This window comes from Nymphalis io, chromosome 19, assembly GCF_905147045.1.
Source record: "Nymphalis io chromosome 19, ilAglIoxx1.1, whole genome shotgun sequence".
Lineage (NCBI taxonomy): Eukaryota > Metazoa > Arthropoda > Insecta > Lepidoptera > Nymphalidae > Nymphalis > Nymphalis io.
The window spans coordinates 965,269-987,301 of NC_065906.1; the positions used below are offsets into that span (position 1 = coordinate 965,269).

The 22,033-nt window shown below is 36.8% G+C and overlaps 2 protein-coding genes across 2 annotated transcripts; one reads left to right on the forward strand and one right to left on the reverse strand.

The window, feature by feature from the left end:
* Positions 1–503: 503 nt before the first annotated feature.
* Positions 504–17,033, reverse strand: LOC126775887 (ribosome quality control complex subunit NEMF homolog). The gene is made up of 18 exons (XM_050498043.1): positions 16,776–17,033; positions 16,318–16,489; positions 16,032–16,234; positions 15,225–15,361; positions 14,550–14,725; positions 13,323–13,517; positions 8,721–8,903; positions 8,343–8,581; positions 8,071–8,266; positions 7,372–7,550; positions 6,475–6,646; positions 5,687–5,813; positions 5,343–5,614; positions 4,802–4,871; positions 4,418–4,620; positions 3,694–3,843; positions 3,269–3,396; positions 504–2,643 (listed from the first exon to the last, which is right to left on the reverse strand). The coding sequence occupies exons 1-18, from the start codon at positions 16,829–16,831 to the stop codon at positions 2,445–2,447; spliced, it is 3,057 nt and encodes a 1,018-aa protein (XP_050354000.1). The 5' UTR covers positions 16,832–17,033; the 3' UTR covers positions 504–2,444.
* A 352-nt stretch (positions 17,034–17,385) lies between these two features.
* Positions 17,386–21,798, forward strand: LOC126775899 (exosome complex component RRP46). Its single transcript, XM_050498064.1, has 5 exons — positions 17,386–17,566; positions 17,650–17,776; positions 18,222–18,330; positions 19,071–19,269; positions 19,758–21,798. Exons 1-5 carry the CDS (start codon positions 17,470–17,472, stop codon positions 19,880–19,882), a joined length of 657 nt encoding a protein of 218 aa, XP_050354021.1. The 5' UTR covers positions 17,386–17,469; the 3' UTR covers positions 19,883–21,798.
* The last annotated feature ends 235 nt before the right edge of the window (positions 21,799–22,033 follow it).

Below are 22,033 nucleotides of genomic sequence, written 5' to 3' on the forward strand. Positions count from 1 at the left end.
CAAACCCGGGCAAGCACCACTGAATTTTCATGTGCTTAATTTGTAATTATAATTCATCTTGTGCTTGACGGTGAAGGAAAACATCGTGAGGAAACCTGCATGTGTCTAAATTCACTGAAATTCTGCCACATGTGTATTCCACTAAAGCACAATGGAGCAGCGTGGTCGAATAAGCTCCATATCTTCTCAAAAAGGGAGAGGAAGTCTTAGCCCTGCAGTGGGACAGGCTGTTACTGTTAAATACAAGAAATATAAGCAAAACCAAACATGGTTACTCTCAAAAAATACCGTTGTCTTGATTCAGAAAGCGGCACAACTTTATAAGAAACACTATAAAAGCACACACTATATAAGACGGAGAACGATAGAGCACAAAGTTGAAAATAAAAGAGCGTGACAACAATATTTTTCGCACTTCATTTACCATTGTATCAAATTAACAGTATATTTTAATAATTTCATAAGGTACAGTAACAGTAACAGTAACAGTAACAGCCTGTAAATGTCCCACTGCTGGGCTAAGGCCTCCTCTCCCTTTTTTTTTTTTTTTGAGGAGAAGGTTTGGAGCTTATTCCACCACGCTGCTCCAGTGCGGGTTGGTGGAATACACATGTGGCAGAATTTCAATGAAATTAGGCACATGCAGGTTTCCTCACGATGTTTTCCTTCACCGTAAAGCACGAGATGAATTATAATTACAAATTAAGCACATGAAAAGTCAGTGGTGCTTGCCCGGGCTTGAACCCACGATCATCGGTTAAGATTCACGCGTTCTTACCACTGGGCCATCTCGGCTATTCATAAGGTGTTTGAGTGTAAATAATCGTTTTGTCCGATTAAGACATACATAAATATAATAATCGTTTTGTCCGATTAAGACATACATAAATATATTGCAATAAATAAGTAAATAGATACAAGGCAAATGATTAATGGACACATATTTAGTTAAGCAATAATTGTCAAGACATTTGCGATGTCACAAGAGCAACAACACCGGATCGGTGCGGATCGGGGATGTTGACTCGTTAATGGTCATAAAGGTGCATTGCCCATGTAAATTTATACGTTTGTTTATATAATGTACATATACATACAAAATATAATTATAGTATTAATTTTGTTATCTTGGTGATATAGGTTATCTGAATGGTAGCTCATTATTGCATTAATAATAACACCTTGGGACATTATTCACACACGGCCATCTGATCCCAAACTGAGCAGAGCTTGTACTATGGAAACCAGACAACTGATATACTACATATTCTACTTTTCTTTTGTAAATACATACTTATATAGATAATTACACCCAGACTCAGGACAAGCAGATATATGTGAAAGGCAAGTATCTACCAACCACACCAACCGGCCCGTCAAAAGAAAAAACAAATGTAGTTTAGTTTATCACAAGTCTCGTTATGAAAATAAATAACAAATTAATTGAAACGCGTCATGTTGAGAATTATTGCTAACAATAATACTTTGCAATGAAAAATACTTTGCGTGTTTAATATGATTTGTATGTATTATTTTATGCCCCAGCACTGTGCTGTACTGTAATATAGCCGAGATGGCCCAGTGGTAAGAACACGTGAATCTTAACCGATGATCGTGGATTTAAACCCGGGCAAGCACCACTGAATTTTCATGTGATTAATTTGTGATTATAATTCATCTCGTGCTTTACGGTGAAGGAAAACATCATGAGGAAACCTGAATGTGTCTAATTTCATTGAAATTCTGTCACATGTCTATTCCACCAACCCGCATTGGAGCAGCGTGGTGGGATAAGTTCCAAACCTTCTCCTCAAACAGAGGAGAAGCCTTTAGCCCAGCAGTGGGACATTAACAGGCTGTTACGGTTACGGTTACTGTACTGTATGGGCGAATAGATCGATTAGCTTATGTTTATATCTCATTTCTCTCATTTGTACTTCGAAGGGGATAGCTATTGCCTGTGGTAGTTTATAAGCCCGTCTAGCCTCTTGCACCTAGCAGTAGGTGGCTGGTGAACTGTCTTGTGGTAAGTGAAAAATTTATCGGTGCTTGCCTGAGCTTGAACTTGCGATCATTGACAGCCCAATAAACAACACTAAAGTCAATCGAACATGTATTACAAAGTTTTATTGCAATTTTAATTACAAAAACAATTCACTTTTTTTTAATACGTTCATCTAGGCAAAGATAAACAGTGTAACAGTCAACAGGCCTTTTTACTTAAATAATTAAAAAACAATACTCATCATCAACGAATACATTATGAATCTGTAACACAAAAGATTTATTATATAAAATGAAAACAAACAGGAATATATTTTAAATCTACGCAAATAGAAAAGAATAAAAAATACAATGCATATAAAAAAAATTAAAACGCTAATTTTAAATTAAAAGAAACAATTTTTATATATTTTTTAATTTTGTTGCCATATCTATAAATGCTATTTTTTGTGTTTGTGCAACTGTGGCGCCGAAAGTTTAACTTTCCCCGGGAAGTTCCTCGCGACGTTCTCCTCTTTGACCGCTTTCAGCAGGTCTCGCTCGCGCGGCGAACTGTTCTTGTCTCGGAGGAAAACTTGTACAGCGGTTTTAGCTGCTTTACCGCGCTTATTGCTACCCGGCGTCAGTTTCACTTTATACCTAAAATGCAGATTATACAAAAATATAGAATTTAAATCAAGTATGACAAGTCCAGTTGAGTTGTTTTGTGTCTGTTTGAACGAGATAAACTCAAAAAGTATCAAACAGTTTTCATACGGTTTACACCAATGGTTGGAGTGATCCACGAGGAAGGTTTGGCTGAAATGGTAAGAATATGGAGATGCCCGGAGAAATCATGCCAACTAAGAGCTTGACTGACGGGTGCCGCGTATTACGATATATAAATTTGATACCCTTATTGTAAACGAAGCGTTTAATTTTAAATAAAGAAGCACCACTGTATTAAATACGTTTTCGATATTTGTTTCTAATTCATATCGTACCTGTTGGTGAAGGAAAAGATTATAAATAAATCAGATTTGATTGACTTACCGGAGCAACGTGGTGGAATACTTATGGTCTATGACAAGTTTATTATAAATATATGAGAGATTAAAAAGTTTTCATTACAATACAATAATATTATAATACATGGACATCAGTTAAAATAATTATCTTAAAATCGATACATATGGCAACATTAACATTTTATTGCAGCTCTTAATAAATAATAATGCCAGATGCAATATTATTATTTTTTTAAACTGGCAGATTTAAAACTCACTTGTAGTTATGCAAGGAGGAGTATGGCGCGACGACCGGCACGGCGAACAGCAACTCGTCTTCCGGCAACGGACAGCCGGACAGCTGGCACAACATCTCTATGTCCGCGTCGGGGGCGGACTGCTCCAGCTGTGGAGGGAACATACATTAATTTAAGCAACAAGAACTCTTGGCACTCCAGTCATTCAGAATATTAATTTTTTTATTTATATTGAAAAACACACGTTATTGTTTTAATTATTATATATTTATTAATTAAAACAATAGAAAATATAGCATTTCTAGGTATCACCCACATATTCAGAGGGGCACAAAGGCTATTTAAAAATAAATTGGATGAAATTTTTTTATAGTTATCATCGTGAAAGTTAAAATTGTACAGTTCTATATATTATATAAGCGAAATGTTTGTGAACAAGTATTAACCTCGGGCTCTGGTTCCTCTCCGTCGGATTCCGCCTCCAGCAAGACCGGCACGGGTTGCGGGATCTTCGGCAACCTCGCTGCGGCCTTGCTCTTCCCACCCTTCGTAATTTGTTTCTGAACTTTCTTAGAGTCTTTCGCGCTTTTATCCGGCTACAAATATGACATAACAATATTAATATTATAAAGTTATTTTGAAGCAAAAATCCAAGCGAGTTTGATAATGTAAAGAAAATTCTTTATTTTTGAAGGCTTTATCGCCTACTAAATAAAAACTGGCTTCCAAATTTGGCTTGGCTGGCTGGAGGACATCAACCATTACGACACTTATGGAGTAGTGTGATATAGTATTTTCAAGGAATTGTTATTTTTGCAAAGGGCAAAGGGCTTGACGCGTTAATGCTGACGGCATTTGTGTGTCGGTTCGATTGTATACTTCGTTCGTTGATATACAACAATAATAAGAAAAATATATTTATTTATTAACGAAACAGTTTTAATTTTTTTACTGCATATTACTTATTGGTTTTCTCTAATTATAAATTATTTAAATAACTATCAGTGCCGATGTTTCCTCACGTGCATCCCGTGACTGTTTTTATTTCCCTCTCTGTTACTCTCGTATCATTAGAAGACAGAAACAATGGGATCCTCTAACCATTACCTTGAGCAGTACTTCATCAATACTCAAAATTAATAATTGTTTTCAATATAAATTCCATCGAACCTTCAAGAGTTCCATCATAATCGCTCGATCTTCGTCGTCCTGATTCCTGTATTTCTCCTTTATCTTCTTTAACTTGCCCTTCTGTCCACGTTTGGGACCTTGTTTCTCTTCCTTCTTTACTTCCTGCTGCCTTTGCTCCTTCTGCGTTTTCTTCCCGCCCTTCTTTGGTAGTGACGGGAATGATAGCAGTTTCGAATCGTCGCCTACAAAGTGTTGCCATTTTAAAGAATATCGTGATGGCAAACATTTTAAAAATAAAACGACATAAAAGCAATTGAAACTGTCACGTTCGTGAAGCACATACGTTTTTTTTATGTGATGTTTTAGTTATGTTAATTATTTAAATTTGTATTATGATCGCTTAATTAAAAACGCGTCACTTACTTTTATCTGAGACTTCAGAGATTGTCCTTGATTTAGACGCGATGAAAACTTCTCCAGTGCCGTGGTCCACCTGAAATTTGTATCGCGTACAATAATCTTTAGAGGTCGCCCTTTATAATAATAGTTATATATTTATTCCTTTTGGAAATATATATATTTTTAATGTTTATTTTATTTTATGAATCTGACGGAAACTATCTGCATCTTATGTTACAGAAAAACAGATATATGTTGCATAATATTAGTTATATATTAGTACATAATACTTTTAAAATTAAATCTACACAACACAAATTAATAAAATATATGCTAATTCACTCACATAAAAATGATTAAAAATTTACAAAGCCGATTCGGTTGAAACGACGCAAAAAAATGTCTTTACGTGCTCCTTTGCAAAAACCCAATGTCTTTTTATGGGGTCCGACGCGGGGTTTGAACCTAAGACCTCGGTATCTGCGCCTTTATAAGATTAGACTACTTGATAGACTTTGCTGATACAAAAAGCTATAGCATTAAAAGTATAATTATTTTTACAAACCTTAATGTGAGTATCGAAGACTCCAGCTTCCGAGCTCTCGCTATCTGAATCACTCTCTTGATCATTTACGTCTTCTTCTCTGTTAACTTGTTCCTCAGAATCTTCTGGAACAGTCCGCTCGTCATTTCTGGTATCTTTCGCTGGAGACGCTTCTGGACTTGTCTTTTCTTTTACATCGTTTTTGTTTGAAGGTTTTTCATTTGTCACGTTCGTTACTTCTTCATTTATTGTATCTAATTCTTTTTTTAATTCGTCTTTTTCTGATGTTTCATCTAAAATTGAAACATTTTCAATAGAAAAAAAAAATATAAAACACGTTAATGGATAATTTAATAATCACATACCATCATCAGACACTATGATCTCTTGTTCCTCCTCGGTGTCCTGCGCGGAAATGACGTCAGATGCGGAATCGCCTGGAGCTAACGACTTCCTATCGTCTCTATGACGCTCTATGCAACTGTCTTCCAACTGTTAATTACGTAATTTATTTAAATATATTAATTGATTTAGACAAGATTGACAAAACGGACTTATTTCTTAAATAATCTTTAAAATGAAGTAGCTATTGTCTATTTTTTATTGACACTGCACGACTTTACGTAATTATCAAATTTTCAATTTCAGTCAATTTTAATTTAATAATAATGTCCTCCAGACCGATTTCGCCCACGGCGGCCAATCTCAGTAGAGATTAGCCAACTGCGCAGTACATATTATAGTGCACAAGTGTGTACGCTGACGCAAGTGCACTCTCTATTCCCTAACTCTCATAATCCGATGGGACGGCAATCCGACATGACCGGAAAGAGTTCAGGCGCAGGACCAACGGCGTTAACGTGTTTTCCGAGGCACGGGAGTGTACACACTTCCAACTTCCAGACTCCGGGCTGCTACTGAGAATTTTCTGACAGAAAAACCCTATAACTTTTTATTGGCCCGACCTGGGAATTAAACCTCCGGGTCTGCGGCCTCACATCAAACCACTAGACCAACGAGGCAGTCATTCATTTTAATTTAAATAAGATTGCATGATACTAAATAAATTACAAACCAAGATTTAAAGTGAAGTTATTGGATAATTAAATGATATAAAAATATCTTTTTTGCTTTTAAAGCTAACGTCACTAACTCGAAACATGAAGCTGAAACCAAACTGCAACTGTTCGGGTAGCAGGTAGTTCTTCTTGCCGCGGATCATGAAGGAACCGGTAGTCAGGTACTCGCCCGTCGGCGCGGACTTGGACACTTGGTGTCCGAACACCCACCACGCGCGAGTCAGCACCTTCGCCTCCCACGCCACACTACAGAGCAGAAGCTAATCATTGTATCGTTCGGAGAGCGTCCTGTGATTTTTCTAAGGTTTATGATTGTGTAGAACACGAAATGTTTTTTATACATAATAATAATAACGTTTTTAATATATTAAAAGTTAAAAATAATAATAATATCCTGTGATCAGATTGCCGTGTGTGACTAATGTCTGATCCCAAGCTATGCTGAGCTCGTACTATGGTAACCAGACAACTGATATATCACATATACTATTTGTGTTTTGTAAATACATACTTATATAGATAATTACATCCAGACTCAGGACAAACAGACATGTTCATGCACACAAATATCTGTCCTGGGTGGGAATCGAACCCACAGCCTTCGGCGTGAAAGGGATGTATCTACCGACCACGCCAAATATAAGCTTAAATATTACCAATTGCTTTATATTTAAATCAAAGAATTGAACAACTTTCCATTAATGGCAAATAGTATTGTATAAGACTAAGAGTGGGTATTTCACAGGGATGCATTTTCAATTCTTTGTTTATATAAATGATGCATCTTTCTATATTAAAGGTAATTGTGATATTGTTTGTAAATAACAGCAACTCACACACAGCATATACACAGTTGGTTTATAACGATTAATTCAGGAAGCCAATAAATGTCTAGCGTTTGCCTCACGACAATACATAGCAAGTTTTATACGCCGATTTTAGAGTCGGTGGCGTGCAACAGCGGCGCGCACCTGTAGGCGGCGGCGGCCTGGCCCGCCTCGCACAGCGCCTTGGGCGAGGGCGGCGCCCCGCGGCACTTGACGAGCACGGACGCGGCGCCCGCCACGTCGGCGTGCACGTACGCGTCCGACGCGCGCATGTAGCGCTTCACCAGCAGCTCGTTCTGCTGCTGGTCGCGCCCCGCGATCACCTGCCGCGACACACCGGTGCCGTTACTTTGTGTAGGTTTGGGTACAAGTTACGTCTTTGGTGTTTGTCGTAGGAATGCAGATGCGAATGGGCCACCTGATGATGAGCGGTCGGTTGCCGTATGGGAGACCCCATAATCCCCGAATAAGGTAAGATAACATGTTATCTCTGGCGGATGCCCTATTTAGCGTCACGGTAGCATGCGCAAGCGATCCCGTGACGCTCCTCGTTCAGACGGAAAGGGTCTCGCTGGTTTTTAGTGATTATTCCGATGTTCATGTATGAAATTCCGATGTATGAAAAATGGTGGCTCCCCTAGTGGTCCTTTCGCTGGTGATTTACCAGTTCAGGTAAGATGTATTAGTGACGAACTGATATCCTCGGGTACGGATCAGCGTGAAGCAAGTTCTGCACGGTAAAGACAGCGACTGAGCGAGTCATCGGAGACTAGTGGGTAGTTACAGAATATTAATGTATGTATTAAGTCAATACACATGAGCAGTTAGAGAACGCGTTCTTACCAAATAATTATCGGACGTGATGAACCAGTAGAACTTTTCAAACCAATATGTTTTCCTCGCTTTACTGATGTTGCTGATTGTGTGCGCTTCCTTCAATGTTTGTTTCGTTTTCCTTTCAGCGCTTTTAAGCGCTTTATCCGCTGATTCGAGCGTCTTCTGTTGTTTCTTCGCGGCGGTTCGTTTTTGGTCGTAATACCTGATGAAAAAATTCTGAATAATACGAAGCCATTGAAACAAATGTGTTCAAATATAGGTGATATTCCAAAACTGACCTTCTAGCATTAGCATATGCCGTCAAAGATAGGTCAATATCGACGAGCATAGGTTTAAGCCGTCCTTCATCATCGTCATCATTATCATCATCATCCTCACTGTTCCTGTCATCATAGGGATCCTTGAGCAGAAGGGTTATGTGGTTGGTGTTCAGCTTGAGTTGCTTGATGGACGAGGCCACTGGGTCGTTGTTGTTTTGCGCCGTTTTAACTAGAAGCTTTATTTCATCCCAGGACATCTGGAATATTGGAATTTTAGTAAATATCTCAAAAACTGAATATTATTTGGCATTGGGGAGAATCCTACCACCAAGAATGAGAAATCTTCCTGAACTAAAATGTAATACGTGTAAATGAATACGTGGTGCGCGATTTTACCTGAGCAGCGATACCCGTTTGGATGGCCAATCTCGCTTGTTCAACGAGGGGCTCATTCCTGGATATCATTTCCGCGGCTTTTCTATCTTCTAACTGGAGACGTTCCAATTCGGTTATACGTTTGTCGTGATCCTTGCGAACGTTCTGGAGTTTCTTCATCGCCTCTCGTTCCACGTGAACAGTCTGCATGCAACATGAATTAATAATTAAGATATGAAATTTATATATATATATATTTTAGAGTATTCCTTTAATTTGTGGAAAGAAGTAACCTCATTCCATATCAATCAATCAATCAACAGCCAATCGTTGTCCACTGCTGAACATAGGCCTCTCCCAAGGTGCGCCAAAGCTCCCTGTCCTCCGCCTTCCGCATCCAGTTGGTGCCCGCCACCTTCTTAAGGTCGTCGGTCCACCTGGCTGGAGGGCGCCCTACGCTGCGCTTGCCGATTCGCGGTCTCCACTCTAGGACTCGTCTGCTCCAACGGCCATCGGTCCTACGACATACGTGACCAGCCCACTGCCACTTCAGCCTGCTAATTTTGCAAGCTATGTCGGTGATTCCGGTTCTTTTCCGGATAATCTCATTTCTGATCTTATCCTTCAAAGATACTCCGAGCATAGCTCGCTCCATAGCACGCTGAGAGACTTTGAATTTGTGGACTAGTCCCGCAGTTAGTGTCCACGTTTCGGCACCGTATGTCATGGCAGGTAAGACGCATTGGTTGAAGACTTTCGTCTTCAAACATTGCGGTATAGACGACTTGAGGACTTGACGAAGGTTGCCAAATGCTGCCCATCCCAAGCGAATTCTTCGATCGGCTTCCTTCTCGAAGTTGTTCCTACCGACTTGTATTATCTGTCCTAGGTAGGTATATTCACTAACAACTTCGAGAGGTTTCCCCTCGACGTATATCGGTCCCGGCACGACATGCCTATTGAACATGACCTTGGTCTTGTCCAAGTTCATACCGAGACCGACACACCGGGAAGACTCGCCTAGGCTACGCAGCATTTCGGTGAGTTGTTCCAACGTCTCTGCTATGATGACGATATCGTCGGCAAATCGAAGGTGTGAGATGTACTCGCCGTTTACATTGACTCCATACCTAGTCCAATCCAGCGTCTTGAAAACGTCTTCTAACGCATTGGTGAACAGTTTCGGGGATATTACATCCCCCTGTCTCACCCCTCTGCGCAGTTGGATCGCCTTCGTCTTACAGTCCTGGATGTGGACAGTCATTGTAGCGGCGTTGTACAGACATCTCAGTACCTCGATATATCTCCAATCGATATGACATCTCTGCAATGAGTCGAGCACTGCCCAGGTTTCGATGGAGTCGAAGGCTTTCTCGTAGTCCACAAATGCCATACACAGCGGCTGATTGTACTCTTCGGTCTTCTGCACAATCTGCCGAACAGTATGGATGTGGTCCACGGTGCTGTAGCCTGATCGAAAGCCAGCTTGCTCTGGGGGCTGGAACTCGTCAAGTCGTCTGGCGAGACGGTTCGTGACGACTCTTGAGAACAGCTTATACACGTGACTCAGGAGGGAGATTGGTCTGTAGTTTTTCAAGAGGGTTTTATCACCTTTCTTGAAAAACAGTACCACCTCACTCCCGCTCCAAGTTTCCGGGGTCTTGCCATGTTGGATGACGGAATTAAAGATCCTTGCTAGCTCTTTCAGGACCGGAGTCCCACCTGCCTTAAGCAACTCTGTTGTGATTCCGTCATCTCCCGGAGCTTTGTTGTTTTTAAGCTGTTCTAGAGCCGCCCTAATCTCTCCTTGGTCAACGACCGGGAGCTCCTCGGAGTAATGGCGCATAAGAGGGGCGCGCTGGTCATCAATACTGATTCCCACGGGTTTATCCGATCTTGAAGAGAACAACTGCCCATAAAACCTCTCTACTTCTCCGACAATCTCAGGCCTAGAGGTAACGACCCCACCATTTCAAAAATACCGCCTAAATGTCAACTTTTTAATTTGTATATCGGATTTAATCTCCTATTTTTTTTATAATCGTATATGTATTTCAGTTAACGACTTTAGTTTTAAGTTTTATTAACTTGTAATTTAATAACTTGTTTATACGTAACAATCTACCACTTTAATATTTGATATTACTCTTTGTCACGTTTACATGGCCGTCCGTCACTGTCACATGGAGGCCTCTGAAAATCAGTGCTGGGTTAATATTATGCCAGCTTCAACTGAGAGGTTGTCCATTTTGGATGCCACACCACTTTACAGTTAATTTTTGTTATTTTTTATTTATTTTTTTCTCTTTTCTTTGTGTTTCCATAATAATGCAGTTCCCATTTTGCATCCAATTATATTTAATAGATATAGATTAAATAAAATTAGATGCAAAATATTTTTGTAAATATTTTTGTAAGTTAGTTAATTTTTTATTTATTTTTTTCTACGACATAAATTAACTTAAACTCTGTGTTACTTTTGTCATTTCTTTTTTATCTTCTTATTTTTACTCATGTGGTGTGATCCAAATAAAGACTTTATCTATCTATTTATCTATCATTTTCAGTTTTAAGTTTTGTCAGATGCGGCCTCCCAAACTTGCGAGCGAACACTTTCGATCCCCGATTTTGCTCAATCGCAGCCTTGATGGCACGGGTATTGGAGCGTCGGAGATCGCGTCGCGTCAGCGTTTTTATTGTTCGGTTTAAGGCCTTATCTGACAAATGCGATGGTAGTTCTCGTCGTTTTCTCATGAGCTCGAGTGTCTCAGCAGAGTTTTGGTGCGTTGTCTCTTCTCTGTGGCGGAAAACACTTGCGGGATGTGTTTTGCAGTATTTTGACCAGCGTCTCGGTTCTCTCATCAATGCTGCTTATGGTTTCCAACGCGGTGAATTGATTTTGAAGTTCCATTTGGAACTTTTCGGAGCCTTGAGCAGCTTGGAGCATGGTAGGTCGGAGAGTAGACCTCATCATTCTCGATCTTTCGGCTTTTAAGTTGATATTTAGAGTGCCTCGAACCAAGCGGTGATCACTTCTGGTATTAAACCTGTTGATCACTGAAACATCTCTAAATATGTGCCTTTTATTCGAAATGATAAAGTCTATCTCGTTCCTTGTCACGTTATCGGGGCTTCGCCAGGTCCACCTCCTCTGAGGCTTCTTTTGAAAGAAAGAATTCATCAAAAAAAGCCCCTGCGCTTCGAGAAAGTTTACCAGCATTTGCCCCCTGTGATTTCTGCAGCCCAAGCCGTAAGGTCCGACTTTCGATTCACCGCTATCTTGTACTCCCACTTTAGCATTAAAGTCTCCCATAACAACATTGTAGTGGGCCTTCGAGGTGTCGTTGAGGGTCTTTGCGATGTCCTCGTACATCGCTTCGACCACATCATCAGAGTATGTCGAAGTTGGCGCATATACCTGTACGACCTTCAGGGAGTACCTGTCGGAAAGTTTTAGGACAAGGTACGCTACCCGGTTCGACACACTACTGATTTCCACAATGCTGCATGCACAATGGGAGAGGTTATCACCTTCGCGGAAGTAGAGTAAGTTACCGGACTCTAGAGTTATCGTGTCCTCCCCCTGTCTTCGGACTTCAGATAACCCCAGTATATGCCAGTTTATATGACTTAACTCTACTTCTAATTCGGCGAGGTGATGGTCCAGCCTCATCGAGCGTCCATTATACGTTGCCATGTTCAGTCGTTTTATACGGTAGCCTGCCGTGAACCGGTGATTCTTAGCACCCCCTGCCCTGCCGATACCGCGACCGCTAACTGGGGGCCTTTTTTTGGGCGCATCTGCCATTAAGGGAGGGGTTTGCCCATACTCGCCGCGCTGGGCAGGCGTGTTGGCGAGCGCAGTAGGGGGGTAAGATGTTTATGGGAGGGGGGACGCTGCTGCCCATCCCCCCTTTTCCCCGTCCCTCAGTCGCCTCTTACGACACCCACGGGATGAGATTGGGGGAGTACTATTCTAAGCCGGTACTCCACGGCGTACAAACGCCTATATATATATATATATATAAACGCCTTCTCCCTTGTAATGACACTGGCTCACTCACCGTAGTTGGTGAGTACTAATAATACAAAATATTCATGATTATTGATAGCGGTAATAAATCAATAAATAGATTCAGGTACCGCGATAATAGCTTAACTATAGCGTATGTTCTGCTATTTAAAAATAAGTTGTGACTTTATAAAGTGCAAGGCCTCAGTTAGTTTGTCGAACTATCGCAAGTATTATTGCATGTTCATGTTAGTATTATTCATGTAATCAAATTGAATAACAACTTGAAATATGATATGATTACGCTTTGTCACTAATACAATACTAGTATCTGCCCGAGGTTTCGCCTGCTTGAGTGGGGGTTGGTTTAGGTGACCTATATTTACTTCTGAACTCCTGATGTGTATTGAAAATATCATGATAATCGGTTAAGGAAATAAGTCCTGAAAGCGTAACAAACGAACTCAAAATCGCATTTATAGTACAAGAAGATAAAATTCACGTTTGCCACTTCGATAGTCTAAATTTAATGTGTATTTTTTGATTTAAGTTTTATGTATATTGTTGTAGGATGTTTTTCCTCCTCATTTAATAGTACAGACATATCCCACCTTAAGGTCTATCTTCTGCCCTTCCAGCGCTGAATAAAACTCATCAACAGCTCGGTCAAATGTTTCGTATTCAGTGTGTGGCTGTGTCATAGTCTGAGCGAACAGCATCGGATGGAACTCTTGGTTAGTGAGTAGGTAGTTCGGACCCCCTCCTTCTGGATTCGGACGCTCTTCTCTCTTCTGAATGATGTAGCCCTGGTATATGGAACGGAGTGAGTTTGATTACGGATGTCCTTCTGAATGATCTCGACTACGGCGGTCAATCTCAAGAGAGATCAGCGCTGGACATATAGTGCACAAGTGTGCTCTTCCTTATTTCTCATAATCCGATGGGACGGCAATTCGACACGACCGAAGAGAGATCATTATGTTAACGGTTTACGAAATAAACAATTTGAATATAATTTTATTACATATACGATCATATTACAAATTAAATTATTGAAGTAATTTTTTTTTTCTCATTTAAAGACTGAAATAATTTGAACCAGTTTCACTTTTAAAAAAACAAACCAACAGCTTTATGGTTGTAGTTTAACTAGATAGAGACGGTGAAAATAATATGATACGAAAAACTTTTTACTCAACAACTTAGTTTTTGTGTATTATAAGCCATTTGAATGTGTCGTAAATTGAATTCGTTCGGCTAGCAAACACTTCTCTTTTTAAAGTTATTAATCGTAAAATTTAGTTACGAGCTCATTATTTGTCTGTTTTATGTAGAATTTTTATAACAGTAACAGCCTGTTAATGTCCCACTGCTGGGCTAAGGCCTCCTCTCCCTTTTTGAGGAGAAGGTTTAGAGCTTATTCCACCACGCTGCTCCAATGCGGATTGGTAGAATACACATGTGACATAATTTCAGTGAAATTAGACACATGCAGGTTTCCTCACGATGTTTTCCTTCACCGTCAAGCACGAGATGAATTATAATCACAAATTAAGCACATGAAAATTCAGTGGTGCTTACCCGGGTTTGAACCCACGATCATCGGTTATTCACGCGTTCTAACCACTAGGCCATCTCGGCTTATCGAATTTTTATACATATTAGAAAGTAGAGAAAATAATTGAATACTAATTAAAAAATTAATAATAAAACTAAAAAAAAAATTGTCATTTTAAATATAAATACATAATCAATTTATGGAATTTACATGAAAGTAATTTTTCTTCCTTGAAAGTCCTAACAAATAATGTCACCATTATCATACAAATACAGATTACCTTGGCAATTTGATTCTTGCCTTGTTCAATCATCATCTCGGCTTGTTTCAGTGCTTTTACAAGCTTATCCAAATCTCGCTCCATATAGAAACCTTTGGTTGGGTCCTGAGACAATTTCATGGTACCCGTCAAGCCATTCTCCAGTAAAACGTGATCTATTACAGCTGCACCATATTCTGTTGATTGATATTATAATAAAACTAAGAAAAATCAAATCAAATAATTCCTTATTCAACTAGGCTCATAATGATTCTTTTGAATCGTCACACAGTATTTAATTAAATGTAAATCTACCATTGAATAAGAACATAGATTCTACCGAGAAGAACCAGCAAGTTACTCAGTAGTCAGTTTTTCATACTTTTAATTTGGGAGAGTAAATCAAATACATTTGAATTTATACATAACCTCCTTCGAAATCCACAAATATCTACTTTGCACTTTTATTATAATTTTTATTATCTTGTGTTAAGTAATATGCCTTATTTTTTTGACAATTAAATTTATTAATTGACAAAATTATGACTAGAACTCATAGATTCTTATTATAATGATAGCAATTAAATATAACAGAGATATTTTGATCATATTTGAGCTTAAAAAGAACACGATATGCTATAGGCATTGTCAAAAGTACACATAATTTTTTTAAATCTTTACGATTTGCCCACTTACCAAGATTTGGGTTTAAAATTTTTTTGATGTTATCTCCAGGTTTGCTCTTTCCAAGTATTTCTTTCAAAGCATCGGCATTTGGGGCTTCATAGCTTGTCTTTGCTCTATCTAGTGGATATTTTTCTTTAACAGCAAATCTATAAGCAATATATAAAATAATTAAAATTGCTGTTAACATGTAAAAATATATTTTTTTTTAAATAATCATTGTTTTTATATACAAATAATATTATTTGACTGATTCATGAACATAATTTAAATATAAATTAAGAATAATAACACTAGATAAGTTATTAATCAAATATTATGTTGTGTTCAATATAATAATAATAATAATATCCTGGGACATTTTTCACACACGGCCATCTGATCCCAAATTAAGCTTGTACAAAGCTTGTGCTATGGAAACCAGACAACTGATATACTACATATACTACTTTTCTTTTGTAAATACACACTTATATAGATAATTACACCCAGACTCAGGACAAATTTTTAAGCAGAACTTGTACTATGGAACCCAACAACTGATATACTACATATACCATTTTTCTTATGTAAATACATACATATATAGATAATTACCAACCGGGCCAACTTATATTTGTCCATTTATATATATATATATATATAATTTATTATGAATCCAAATTAAATTCTGATGAAAGGAATAGACAATGCTGTCATTTTTTATTATATGTATGTATGTATTGGGAGTCAGTCTGCCAGAGTTATTTAAACATATCCCATCTAAGAAACTTTATTATCAAAATTTCTGAACAAGTCTACTGAAGATTTATGGTATACCTCACTTTATCACCCTCAACATGAGGCCTTAGAACATTTAAGATTGTCCACTCAAAGTCTGTCAGTACAATGTTTCCTCGGTCATACAGCTCCAGTATAACATGGTATGCTGCCTCACCGCTACCAAACTGTAGATCAACTATTCTATCTATACCCAGCTGTGTTAGTTTTTCTAAGCGCTTGTTCTTTAAATGTTTACGGAGCTGAAATTAAGCATATATTATAAATACATATTATTATCATATATTTATAGATTTTATTGTTGAGGTTAATTTTTATATCAAACCTTCATGGTAAATCCAGATGGAGCTACATTCTTAGGCCACTCAAATTGTGTAGTATGAAATCTGTTGGCCGACTCTAATAATAAGACTGACTTTTCTTCTGATCTCTGCAGCCGAATAACATAAGTCTTGTTGTCTATATCATACACTTGATTTACTCTCATACCGATCAGCCTGAAAAAATAAAATGATAGCTTTAGCTTTAAGATAGTACTTATTTGGTTAATAATATTCAATTTATAAATTAATTATATAGTTGACTAAGCATTTAGTAATATACCAAGTTATGATAATTATATATTCATTTCAGGATGTCCCTAATCATAAACTAAAATATCAGAGATAAAAGGGGATAACGACATTTATTATTTCAAAATTAATGCCATATTTTTTAATATGGTATATTATAGTTATTTTTAAATAAAATAAGTAGAAATAAAATATATAAATTTATATTTACCTTTGTAATTCGGCCACCATGCACACGATGTCGTATGTATTAAATCGTGTTTTCATTTTGATAGGATAAGTTTATAACACCTACAATTTAAATTTGGTAACTTACAACTATTAAATACTAATATTTAGGAAAATTCAAAGTTCTTTCGTCAGCTTATAATAGCAGACTTTAGAACTTTTAATTGTCTTCCGCAGCAAGTTTGTATTTTCTTTGAGATTGGCAAATTTCGGAAGACGTATGAGTTTTAACATTTAACATCTGTCAAGAACATGACATTCAAGTTGTTTTTGTTGCCCATGCCCAATATCACTCAAATAATTTATTCACAGAGGTAATGAGAATGTTTATAAAATTCTAATAAATATTGTAAAATTTTGACAATATATAGATATTAAGTATGTGTGGATATTAATAGAAAATGTTAACTAAAAAATAATGAGTCACTTTTAAGCAATTGTATTGACTTCAACATTTTGTAAACCCTTTGATTGTTTTATTAATATTATAAAATTAAATGATTTTGAAAAGTATACATGTGAATCTTTGAATGGTATAAATATAATTTTATATTACAATAGCAACATTGCATCATAACTTGATGTTTGTTTACGACAGTTCGAGCTTTTAGGTTAAGCGACAGTGGTTACCCGTGTTTCATATATTTTTTTAAATAAAATCAGATCATTTATTTAAAATGAAAGTTGAAGATGAAAATAACTTTAAACTGAGACCCATGAAATGTGAACTTAATTATCTCAGTAAATCAGACGGGTCGGCAATTTTAGCACAGGGTACACTAACTTGATGTCATTTTTGCAATTTATCATATAAAACATTATCTTTTTCATTAATCTTTTCTAAAAATAATTGACAGGCGACACCGTAGTTTTGGTAAGCGCAAATGGTCCACTAGACATCAAGTCGAGCAGTCAAAGCATCGAAAAAGCTACGCTTGAGGTGTTGTTCTGTAGTAAAGGCGGCAAGCCGTCGGTAGCGGATCGGTATGTATAAAATAACTTCTATTAAATATTACTTTATATATTTTTGCTTAGATAGTTTAACAACTACTTGACAAAGTTTTTACCAATATTGCTTACTTAACTATGCCTCAATAGGTCTGTAAATACAATAACTTAAAGTTGGGTTGGATTTTTATGCTGATTAGGTCAAGAAAACATAAATTCATAATTAATTGTGTAATTAGTTATGTAGCCTCATTTCAGCTAATAATATTTTTGGGAGGTGACCACATACAATCTGGTGGCACATTTGCCAGGCTGCCTGTATACAACCAAAAGCAACTAAGCAAAGAATTAAATCTATTTCATACAATAATAATACAATCATCAATAAATATCATATAAAATCATATTAATAAATATAAGTGAAAAAGATATTGAATAAATTAAAGTGTTAAAATTAATATGAAATGTTTTTATATTACAGATATAAAGAGAATATCGTAAGACAGACATGTGAAACAGCCATATTGGGATGCCTGTATCCTCGCACTGGGATTTCTCTAACAATACAAGAACTTGAAGACTTTGGTGGAGTGAGTAGTAATTAAAACTAAATTAACTAACTTATTGTTTTTTTTATATTTGTCTGGTAACTAAATTTAGCTATAATCAATGTTAGTCAAGTTACGTTTGAGTTAAGATATATAACACTTATGTACATTGCAATACATTAGAATTTTAAGTCTATAGCTATTTCTTAAATGGAATGGTATGGTAAATCTTATCCTAAAGAATAAATAGACTATGTCCATAGCTGTATTACAATGTAAGCCTTTTAAATCTTTGTACTCTTACTAATGGCTATGAACAGCATTTTCTATTAGTTATGATATATTATAATTTTTATATTTATGAGATCAGGAACACTCATACTAAGAACTGAAATTGGAAAATGTCAAATGTTATAATACCATCCTCTTAATTAAGTTGAAAGCTATAGCCCATAAGATATTACATGCAACTGTACACAACACAGGTACATTTTCTAAACCTATGTTCTCATCCGATGGGACAGCACTCAGTAATGACTGGAGAAGGTAGGATGTAGGATCAACAGCTTACATGCTTCCCGAGGCAGGGGAGTGTAAACACTCCCATTTTTGACACTTCAAGCCACTGATAAGTTATCGAAAAAACTCAATAATTCTGTATTTGCTCATACCTGAATTTAACCTCAGAACCTCCGTTTTTGTAGCCATATAATATAACAAAAAACAGTCAAATGTGATTATTATCATTGTTTATATATTAAAGAATTCATTTTGTGTTGTAGTTACTCACCTGCTCAGTGAATTGTGCTTGCCTGGCCTTGCTCAACTCCGCTATCTCGATGCGGCACATGGTGGCGGCTGTTAGCTGTGCCGTCGGCGACGATGGAAACCTGGTGCTCGAGCCAAGCCACGAGCTGGTGCAGAGCGCCACGGCGCTTTTGTACTTCGTGTTCGACAGCCGAGAGAAAAATCTTGTTACCGGTGAGTCGGTGTAGCTTTATACAAAGTTACAGTTATTGGAATGAATTTTAAATGAATATCTTTTGTTTAAAAAATTTATTATATTAAAAACTTCGTTTCATTAAAACAAATAATAAGAATAAATTAAAACACATCTTCATTTCTTTGGCATATAAGTCAATATATATTATATAATTATACTAATATATGAAGTAAAAAGTATATAAATATTTATTAAAGTATTTAATTTAACCTTGATATACAATTATTTGAAGACATTATTTGATATTTACTATATCTTGAAAAGTATAAGTACTTGCAATATCTGGAAGATGTCAGCCGTCATTGACCACCACTGCCACCTATATATACGCATCCAATATGTTAATTTTGTGTAAATTCATTACAATTTATGAAAAAAAAAAAACTAAAATATATTATATATAGAATGTTTTTATATTATTTTTTATTAGTTTTGTTTATGTAATATTACACAATGTTGTTGCCAGGTTTCACTGAGGGCAGTTTCAGCGAGAACACTTATGAGGAGGCGCTCGCTAGATGTCGCGTCGCTAGCGACGTTGTCTTTGACTTCTACCGCGACATCGTTAAACAATACTCTGATGTTATTTGACATCCAGTTTCTGGACCCTCACGTGGATGGACACCAATGGAATGAAAGTTGAATAGAATATGTTTTGGTATAAATATTTCTTACACAGGGAATTGGTTTTGAAAGATAATTCTATTGGTAGTGATTTGGTTACAACTCGCGTGCTGTGAGAATCAGATGGAACTTTGTTAAAGTATATCGAAAGTATAGAATAAGCAACAATTTTTTGAACGAGTATGTCTCTGTTCCAAAAGGTCACATCCTAGATGTTAAAGAAAAGAAACACATATAAGAAGACACACACACACAACAAACAAACTCACATATTCTTGTTGATATTTATAGAGAGTCTTTGAGAGAAAACATATTGTACATAATAATTTTGTGTCACATATGAAAGGATTGTTTTTGTTTGATCGGGATTGTTACTCCTTAATATAGATTATTTTATAACCTAGCGAGGAGTACAGCTACACCCACCTGATTGGAATTCAATTAAATTGTACAAATAAAATTGTAATATTTACCATGTTCAATCTCTATTATGAATAAAGATATATTATTATTATATATTCTTATGCCGCTATGATTATATCGACAAGTGAACATATTAATGACATATTATTATCCATAAAAACAACAGACATTAAATGTAATTATTTTTACATAGAATTAAAAAAATATGTATTGTAAGTTTAATTAAGAAGATTAAAGTATCGATGTGTAAATAAATAATAATTATTTAAATTTTTTAAATAGGAAACAATATTGTGTTCCGTATTTTTATAATGTACGAGTTAATATAAGTGTTTTATTAAAAACAAACTTATTCGGCATTATTTTTAAAGTATTCGTGTACTTAAGTATGATTAAGTGTACAGCTTGTGTTAGTAGTGGGGACGACAATAGCCATAGACAAGGGACGACATTGAACTTGAGACCTTTAAATTTTTTTTTATATAGTATAGGTTGGTGGGCCAGCTGATGGTAAGTGGTCACCAACGCTCATAGACTTTGGCATTATAAGAAATGTTAACCATCGCTTACATCGCCAATGCGCCACCAACCTTGGGAACTAAGATGTTATGTCCCGTGTAATTAGTTTATTTAATTAGCCTGCTGGTAAATGGTTTGTAGTGTATACATATACATACAGTGACTAAAACCGAAATAACCAGCTATGGGCGTTGGTGACCACCTACCATCAGGTGGCCCATATGCTCGTTCGCCTTCCTATTCTATAAAAAAAAGGCTGAATGGGCTAGAGCCTAGAGCGGCAGATTTGATGTTTGTTACAACTGAGGCAGAGTGACTAAAAAAAAAGTTAAAATCTTACCAATGATTTATCATTCATCCTTTGCACTGTACATGCAACATATATAATTATATTGTTGTGGAATTTAAATAAGGAGGAAAACTACATTTTTTTTTCGCTGGAAAAACGCATTTACGCGTTTCCCCCACTTGAGGTGGGGGGTATGTGGGACTCGCCGGCACTGAAGGCGCCGGAATACCCACTAAAAAACCAGCGGTACCCACTCCGTCTTGTCGAAGGGGCGTCACGGGATCGCTTGCGCATCCTACCGTGAGAGGAAAACTACATAGCTTATACTTGGAAAATATGTAAATCCGTTACTAGTCTCCATGCTGATTTATCTGTAGTAAAGTTATAAGACCGGGATGGTTGGCGTTCTATGGGGAGGCGTTCGTCCAGCAGGGACGGCGATAAGCGGAGATGAAAGTTATCATGTGACAGGGGCAGAATATTTGGTGATCAGCTACTGTGGATATACGCCAGAAAAAAAAGTGTTGAAAGTTAAAACGTTTAAAATTATATATATTTTTGATAACAATTGTGTTTCTTTTTCTTGGATATTTTACTTAAATACATTTATAATGTAATATACATTCTAAAGTATTTTTCATTATGTTTGTAGTACCTATATTTAAGTAATAAGGTCTATAATTATTTTTTAATTATAAGTTATTATTCAATTTTGTTATATTTGTATGTCATTTGTACATACAAATTCATACGTAATTGATTTTTTTTTTCCTTTTCCAACTTGGATTATGAGATAGAGGCTCGAGGCTACGGCTCCACCAGGGCTTTGCCCCAATAAAACGATTTACAGTTATTAAATCTAATTTCTCGATCAATTTTATTGAAAT